Source organism: Micromys minutus (assembly GCF_963924665.1).
Source record: "Micromys minutus genome assembly, chromosome: 8".
NCBI lineage: Eukaryota > Metazoa > Chordata > Mammalia > Rodentia > Muridae > Micromys > Micromys minutus.
Window position 1 is genome coordinate 29,615,027 of NC_137977.1, and position 9,271 is coordinate 29,624,297.

Here is a 9,271-nt window from a genome sequence, read left to right on the forward strand (position 1 = left end):
CTCCATTTGCAGAGATGCTCTCTGGTCTATCATTTCCAGAACAGTGGCATCCCATTAATCACCAGCAAGACCTATAGCAGGCTTCCCTCAAGCACATCATCGAAGCTATACATAGATTTATCTCCCATTTGATTTTCTTGCTCACTGACTTTTCAGACACTTATGAAGATTAAGACCTTGGGCATCTCAGCCATCTTTTCTCTCAGTCCACTCTGCCTATGAAAAAAAACAATGACTCAGGAAACTAATGGGCCAGGCTCCATAATAACGACAATGACTTCACTGTCTGTGATTTTCCTATTAGGTTTCTAAAATTGGGCGCCAGTGAAGGAAAGGCCTAAGGGCACACGTATCAGGAAGAAAATATGGATCCAGAAACATAAATCAGAGCAGCACTGACTAGTGTGGGGTACAGATGAATGCCAGAGAAAGTGATACAGTTGGAGAGAATCACAACTGAAAGCAAAGTCCTTTGGATGAAGACGTGGTGGGTTGGGAGGAAACTCTGGCTGAGCAATCAGACAACTTGGCAATGATCACAGAAAGGCCTGGACACGGAAGCCATGGGAGGAAGCGAAGGTACTTGGGTGTTCACCTGGCACATTTTGGTCAGCATGTCTTGTCTTTACAATAAGCATAGAAAGAAAACGTTGTTTCTTTCACTTTAAAGTTGGATAAGCAGACACATAGAGGACAGGTAAGTTTAAGTCAAAACCAGGGCTCACCAGATTCCTATTGTTTCCAACTAAATGTGCCATCCTCTTACTCACCACTTGACATGTTCGCCTGTGCAGTATGGGTAACTGCGGGATGGCTGTGAACATTAGCCTTCATGGACAACATAGAGAATCATGAACATGCAGTTAGCTTTGATTCAATACTTTCTGTTCTCCGTGTTTTCTGTTGGATTGTGAGTTTTCTACAGACCTGATTATATATTTTTTTTTTTTTTGTGAATAATTACTACTTCCAGGAATGGGAAGACACAGATGGAGGCTTTACTTTGCACAGGGTGTGTCAGTTCACTCAACCACCATGGCACTGATATACCCTGCCTATTCCTATAACAGAAATCTGGCACAGTCATCTTATGAAGGAAGAAGGCTCACAGCTTCGGCTATCTCAGGACAGATATCATAGGATCTATCATCTCCTCTGCTTAATGGCTTATGGCAGCAGAGCCCATCCTTGCAGTAGCTCCTGGAAAATCAGCTCACTTTTTTAACCAGGGATAGAAACAGGAAGAGGAAAGAGCTGGCGGTCCCACTATTTCCTTCAGGGTATTCTTCTAAATGATATAAACCATCACCAGGTTTTACTTCTTAAAGGCTTCACTATTTCCTAATAGTGCCAGGACTGGGGAATCAGTCTTTAACATGATCCGTTGCTGGGAAATTCTAGATAGCAACTATAGCAATGAGGTTTTGCTCTATTCTAAGTGACCACTCCAGCACAGAATTAGTCAGCTTCTGAAGGCAGGACAGTGTCAGGAAATGACCTGAATTCAGCTAGCCCCAGGCCTTTTCCCATCACTGCACCACATCCAAGGGCATAGGCATTGATACCTGGTGTTTGTGGAGACAACCATGAAAAATATTAGTATTAATAGATAATTTATCTTGAGTAAATCACCATTGGATATCACTCCATATACTTGAAATGAATTACTGCATTTACTTACTAGAGCAACTGTTTGTCATATGCATAAATTTTATTCCTCTTTTATATGTAACAAAATTAAAATCCAAGGAATTGACTTTCTTTTTGAGGTAGACATTTTAGTCAATACCCAAATATTGAGGCTTGATGCAAACCCACAGTTACCTTGTAGCAGAACAAAATTGAACAGAAGGTAACTGACTTTCCAGAAGGGTTACACTGACCTTGATCATTCTGAGGACAGATTCTGATAGAGATCTTTGGATACTCTTACCACAAACATAATTTCTTCAGGTGCAGAACTTTATCATTTCAGGGGACCCCATTGAGCAATGCTTTTCTTCCAGTACTCTCCCTATTGTGGTTATTCAATTCCCATCTTTGACTCACAAACTTGCCTGGGAAAACCAACAATATATATCTAGAGTTCCTATGTCCACAAAATCCAATATCACCCTGCAATGATGTAGTCATATGACTTGCCCATGGGTGAATCTTACGCACAGTGTGTGTGGTGGGTGCATGTGTGGGTGGGTGGGTGCATGTGTGTGTTAGCATTTTAAAGTAGGAAGAATCTTATCTTTAATTTCACCTTGTGCTGGGGATAATTCCTGATGTGTGGTAGGGCAAATAATGACCTGGCTTTCAGTATCAGTCAGTCTGGGCACAAATTCTGATAGACCAGTTCTTTTAGCCCAGTATTTTTAGGTGCTTCACCCAACTAGCATTCCTTACTTTGTATCTTTGTCTGGCCAAAGATACAAAGGTGATATTTTTGTGAAGTAGTAATTGTATTCCCAACACAAGCATAAAACAAGCTTATAGTTAATGCTAATTTTATAGGCAAGTTCCTTCCCTCCAAATCAATAAATAAGAATCTATTAATATCGATACATAACTCCTACTGTGTCAAGTGAAACAGGGATAAAGGAAATGACACAATGCTCCATTCACTGAACATATGAAGACATTATGATAGTTGCTTTACAGTTCCATTTTTGTCCATTTTTATAACCATAGGTTGCTATTGTTAGAGAAGAAATACACTAGTTTAATAACTGAAAGCCTGTAGGTCATTATCAATGTAATGACTAGATCTCAGAGATGTCTGATTTCAAGCACATTTCTCCCCACATCATACTAAAACTTCATGCAAATGCTCATCCGTGTGTCCATTCATGCATCAGTCAAATACCCTTTATACACTTGCTCTGAGCTAAGGACCATGCTTGGTTAGAAACGTTTGCCATGGGAGGTGTGGAGTTGGGAAAGCCCGGCAATAATTAATTTAATTGGTTCCTAACAAGCAAGGTAAGTTAAGTGCTATAAAATAAAACCAATCAGGATGGTATAGATGGGAGGGAGGAGCATGGAGAGGTGCGGGGAGGGAGGAGGTTAGATCGGATGGCCTCTGACAGAAGGCCACGAAAGGATTCTCTGTTGTAGAAACCTTTTGTGAGATGGATGTGATAAAGCATGATTGGATCATAGGTATTTTTAGGAGGCTAAGCCCAGGGGGATTTACCACAGAATTGGAAGAGAATATGGAAGAAAGCAAGGAACTGTAGACAACTTCAAAAAAAGTTTTTTTTTTTTTTTTTTTTTTTTTTTTTTTTTTTTTTTTTTTTTGGCTGGAGTGGAATTCTCTCTTATTTCTTAAGCTGGATAAATGTGCTGGACAAACAGGTTTTCTCCAGGGATGAAACGAGTTGTTTTGAGATTTCTAATATGCTTTCGGGTAGAACTGTTGGGCAAACAGGTAGAAAGTTCACGGGGACTCTAAGAAGGGCTGGGCAGGGATGGAGAAAGAAGCACAATGTTTAAACCAGAAGGCAAGGCGAGACGATTCATTGTTAGGAGGGAAGCAGTGACCACAGTCCTGTGTGAGGGATGTGAAGCTTCACTCCGGGAAACATGGCACAGATGACCAGATTCACTGGTGTGAGGGTGACTTAGATTCTCACAAAACTTGTCTTGGAAAGTGGTGCAAAGAGGAAACCAGAGAAAACAAGGGGGAGACAGCCAGTGTAAATGGCTCCTCCAAAGTTGGTTTAGAGGTGGGCAAGGAAAACAGGCCATGGCTGAAGGAAGATACAAGATGAGAAAGGTCAGATGACTTACTGTGTGTGTGTGTGTGGACTGCACACAGTGTTTCTGTAGGGAGAAAATGAGGTGGGTATAAACCCAGGTCTAAAGTGAATTAAGAGAGGGAATGAGACTTTCTACAATGTATGATCAGAAGGCCCACTTATCTATTGCTGACCAATTTAAAAAATATGCTTAAGACATAATACAGTATCAAATGGCAATACAATCTTGCCAGGTTTGAGTGTAACAAAGTTTCCTTTATGTAGCTGTTACCATTTTATATGACACAGAGAAATGCACCATGCTTTGCAAAGGGTTTAAAAATGCAGGTGTATATTTGTGAAGACAAGGGAGATAGATTAGAAAAAGAGTTGTCAGAGAAAGCTATGGGTTGATGTACATTTGATGTGGGCTCTCAAGAGTAGGAGGCTTCTAAATATGTGGAAAGAATTTAGAAGAGAGTTTAAGAAACATGAAAAGTAAGATTTCTGTAAATAAAAAATGTAACTATGAGTTCATTCTTTACATGTACTCTGGCATTAGACTGCATGAGTTATAATCTTAACTTTTGCTCTCAACAGGAGGGAGGCTACAGACAAGTTACTCAGCTTCTCAGAGACCGGACAACAGAAGTCACCTCAAGATAGTTGTGAGAAACAGACACAAACAATCACACACATTTATATCCATATATAAGTTATATAGATTCAAAGACACTACAACAACATGATCTAGCTGTCCTTATTTCTGACTACACACTCTCATCTAAGGTAAAGAGCTATAGGACCAACTTATAGCTCAGTCAGTAAGGTACATACACAAGCTTGGCCTCCTGTTTGATGCCCAGAACCGATATGGTAGAGGGGAAGAGCTGACTCCACATACACAAGGACACATTCACAGACAAACATGACTTCACCTACACAATACTGCCGTGTGGATCATCCTTCCAGTCAGTGAGAATCTACCCATTGTCTCTTATGAACTCAGGATCATCCTGGTGCTGGAAGTACAGCAGAGATAATAGTTATGCATGACCCTGTAGACACAAAGATGTCAGGCAATGTAGCAGGGTAACAAACATGCCATAACAATTTATTCACAAATGACATGCCCTCCAAAGGGAAGAAACACAGTCTTAAATAGTTGTGTGTGATGAGCTGAGGGTTTGAGATGGATTACGGTCTGGAACTGGGAGTTGGAGTCTAGAATCATAGTGTGTTATGGCAGAGGGGATTCCTGAAAGCCTGTGGTTGGAAGGAGAATGGTGATAGCTGAATGGACTTCGTGGCTAGCAGCCAGACACGATGGAGATGCTTAAATCCAAGCAGGAAAAGAGGTTAGACAGGTAGCCGAACAAACAGGATTTTAAATACAGATATGGTTGAGAACACAGGATGGAAGGCAGATCATTTAGTTACTTATTGTAATACATGCATGTGAATGCATGTGTACACATGTATGCAGAGGCCAGAGCAGTATTTGGGTCACTTTCTATTATCACTCTCTACTTTAATGCCTTGATATGATCTCTGATGGAACCAGAAGCTTGCTATTTAGGGTAGTAAGTAAGCTCTTCATTCCCCAGTGCTGGGATTACAGGTATACATCTTCATGTCTAACTTTTTATATAGGTGCAAGAATTTGAACTTAGGTGCAAGAATTTGAACTTAGGTGCAAGAATTTGAACTTAGGTGCAAGAATTTGAACTTAGAATATTGTAAGAATATGCTTACAGAATGGCTTTTCATACCTACAGGGCCATCACTACCTGTCTGTTTATCTGTCTGTCTGTTTATCTGTCTGTCTGTCTATATCTATCTATCTATCTATCTATCTATCTATCTATCTATCTATCTATCTATCTATCTATCTATCTTTATGTGTCTGGGTGTTTGCCTGTGTATATGTCTGTTTATCATTTGTATGCCTAGTTCCTATGGAGGCCAGAAGAGGGGGGGTCAGATATCTTGGAACTGGAGCTGCCTTGTGAGTGCTTAGAAGTGAATCTAGGCCTTTTAAAAGAGCAGACAGTGCTCCTAACTGCTGAGCTATCTCGTCAGCCCTAGGACTCCATATTGTAAACAAATTGTTCTTACTACTTTATAGAGAAACAAATTTTCACCTGCTGAACTAAATCCCAGAGAATGAGAGAAAGATAAGAAGAACTAATTTATGAGGCTTTTATTCTTGATCCACTTTCTATCTGAAGTATTATTTTGTGCTTGGGTCAGCAATGAATATAGCAAATTCAATGTACATGAAGGTCAGCTTTTCATAACTATTTCTATTATTAATACCCTATCTGTGGCATTCTGAATGTGTTTTTGAAGCCATCCTATGGAGACCAAGGTCCAGAGAGGTAAACACCTAATAGCACCTTATAGCCATGTAGTGTGGGTAGGATCCATCCCAAATCATGATCTGCCTTGTGTGGAGAAACATCAGCATCAAAGCAACATGAAGAAAACCACACATATCTTTAGAGTAAGATGGTTCTTTCCCTTAAGAAACCCAGGGCTGCCTTAGATCCTAAACTTGTTTTGTAATTACTTATAGGAGAATTTGTGTGTGTGTGTGTGTGTGTGTGTGTGTGTGTGTGTGTGTATGTGTGGTGAGGAGTATTTAATATTTACTTGCCTTTCTGAGGAATATTAAAAATTATTCATTCTTAACTTACCAGTTAAACAGAATATGGTATTCATAGCTGGAAATAAATAGGTTCAAGTGGAGAGGAACTGGGTTGCTAGAAGAAAATATACATCAAGAGAAAAGCAAAACAAACTCAGACGCGTTATGACACGCTTTTCTCCTCAGGTGAACTTTAGATAAGTTAGCTTGCTTGGGGAGACACAACATTGTGTATGAGGAAGCTGCTTGGGACTGGAAATGGCAGAATAGAGAAAATGTGAACCTCCCAAGAAGGACGGGACACTAGAATTAAAGCCAGACAGCACCTTCCATGTTCTGAGCTTGAAGTCTTCTACCTGTCACATTTAATTCTCAGCCACCATGGGATGAGGGCTTCTTATTTCTACATTACAAAATAGATTGGATACAGAGCAATTAAGTACACAGGGCCAGCTGGCTTGGAGTCTGACTCATGTCTTTTCCTCTATGTCCCAAGGCCTTGCCCATGATGTTATTTTGATGGATGCTCTCCTCCTACCTAATTGTCTTTATTAGATTCATAGTGAATTCAAATCCACGAATCCTTATTTTTATCCTTAAGTTGGTTGATGGGGGTGAAGTAGAAATTGTTTGTTTTGAGACAAAGTAACATTTCTGATTTGATAGAATTACATATATTGGTTTAAAATCATTCTTTTGGCAGCAATTTTGTCTATATTATGAGGGTACTTAGTTTGATTAGTGTACAAAATACCAACTGAGATCAAGTGTTTGGGTTTTCAGGGTCTAAGCTGGGAGGAGAGAAGAAGGGAGCCAATTAGAATATATAGCCACTTAGAACCCTACCAAATGCCTTTTGGTCTTCTGTATGTAGAAAGTTCTGGAGATTCTGATCTATGCCACCTTCTTCCATCTCCTTCTTTAGTATGTGTAGGAATAAATATAGATATTCATTAGATTTTATTCCACTCATAGAGAAGGAAAAAAAAAAGGCCCAATGGGTCATTTGCTTTCTTAGCTATCAATACATTTACAGGGACACATGAAGATATAAAGATAAATCATGTAAATAACCACTCCCAGTCTCAAATCTAAAGTCACCCCAAAGGTACTTCCTTTTCCGACGGGAAGCGATCAGAAATCCACTTTATGAAAAAGTCCTCTTCTCTCATTTGCTATACACAGACCCCAAGTCCCAGACCCCTCCCACAAGAATGGCAAATAAGGGTGGTTTCAGAGTGGTCATTCATCACCCACTCCAACCAGGAAGAAGATGATGGACTGAGCTGGACTCTCCCTTAGAGGTCTTTTTAATGCAGTTCCACTTTTAGGAGAAGCCCTGTGGCTGAAAACTATCCAGCTTACTTGCTTTACGTGAAATTGCGCTTTCCAGAGAGCATCAGATCCAAAGAAACAAGCAGAGCACACAGGCAAGATATACAACCAGCTCCTTGCTGGAGAGATGCTGAGATCTGCAGTGCTTAGTGGACGAGGTGCTGCCAGATGTTTTCAAGGCACACAAGCACACATGGACACGGAACACACTCACCCATGTATACATGTCATGCCCAGCTAGACGTCAGTGAGGCAGTCTAAGACAGAAGCAGAGATGTGGGAAATACTGTACAAGGCCCAGCCCATGCTCCTTTCATGGAATTAACCCGGGAACCCCACAAAACAGATTTCTAGAAAGTAGCAGAAGTCAGCAACCCAAGTACAGACTGAAATGCTCCAGTCCAACGACCACTACTTCACAGTCACAGACTAAGCTAATTCTATTTCGCTAATTGCCTTCTTGGGCATGCACCAAGTTATTAAGCAGACATTGACAAAACAGAGCTAGAATAAATGTATGTGGCAGCACCCACTGATTGTTTTTCCTCAGCACTAGTTCCAGTGACTTGTCTGCATGTTAAATGGAACGAGGGAAATTGACGAAATGTTTCTGAATGATTTTCAAAACAGCTGCCAGCTCTTCTAGATCACCTTTGCAACAGTATCCTGCTCCTCAGAAATTACTTCCCTTTCCTTGGGGGAGGCAGGCTGCTTTTCGGGAAGAGATCTATATGTCAGATGCAAGCTTTCCCAGGAACGACAGTCATCTAGTAAGCTGCGGAAGCCAGCAGCGTCAGCAAAACCTGTGGGAAGTCAGACACCAGCCCACTTTGTCCCACCCACCCAGACACTCTCCCCCTGTGATCTGTACCTTCAGTATGGCAGCTGGAAGAGAGGATGGTGTTTGGAGGTCTGAAGATATAAGGCAGGTAACGAGAGAAGCATTTCATCTTCCAAAGGAAAAAGAAAATTCTAAATGAAAAACCAGTCTCCCGAATCCATAAGGATTCTCTCAGCCTTGAAAGCGGGCTACATCACCAATATGTTTATGTAGGTCCTCTCCCAGATCTGCAGAGCTGGGAAGCCCAAGAAATAACTGGAGATGAGTCCCATTTTGCCATCAGCGCCAGGAAGCAATGCCTTACATTTCTGCAGGCAGCTCAAACTCAGAAGCCCCCAAGCAAGCTGGGATAGAGCCTCTTCATTGGCTGAAGCTCCTCCGAACAGGATTGCTGAGTAAGTCAGTCCTGCCTGTAAACACACGCTGAAATGTTCTGCCTGAAGCCTCTACCTTTCCCTGTGTGTCCGTTTCTCAGCAATAGCAATGCAGCCGGACACAGGAGTGGTGAGGATAAGTGACCATCTCCTATTTAGCTGAAAGATCAGATTAAACAAAGGCAGCATAGTGTTCTGCCCTGGAGGGTTTGGCTATTCAAAGGAGCCACCCGCAATGCCAAGGATCTCAGGAATATTAAAGTACATTGCAATGAAATGGGTCTCTGTCCTGAGCTTAATCTAGATTTAGTTCTTTTTTTTTCCTCTCTTTAATTCTAAAGAT

At 41.1% G+C, this 9,271-nt stretch overlaps 1 protein-coding gene across 2 annotated transcripts in view; it reads right to left on the reverse strand.

Moving 5' to 3' along the window:
- The window catches only part of PPP2R2B (protein phosphatase 2 regulatory subunit Bbeta), a gene marked incomplete at both ends in the record, with an annotated part of 387,929 nt that extends 379,266 nt beyond the window's left edge, over nt 1-8,663 (reverse strand). The window contains one exon of one of the 2 annotated variants that reach the window (XM_080920409.1): nt 8,585-8,663. In XM_080920409.1, coding sequence (XP_080776535.1) covers nt 8,585-8,663 — 79 coding nt within the window. Of the gene's footprint in view, nt 1-8,532 lie in introns of both variants that reach the window. The other variant, XM_080920408.1, reaches the window with a different exon arrangement.
- Nucleotides 8,664-9,271: the final 608 nt, after the last annotated feature.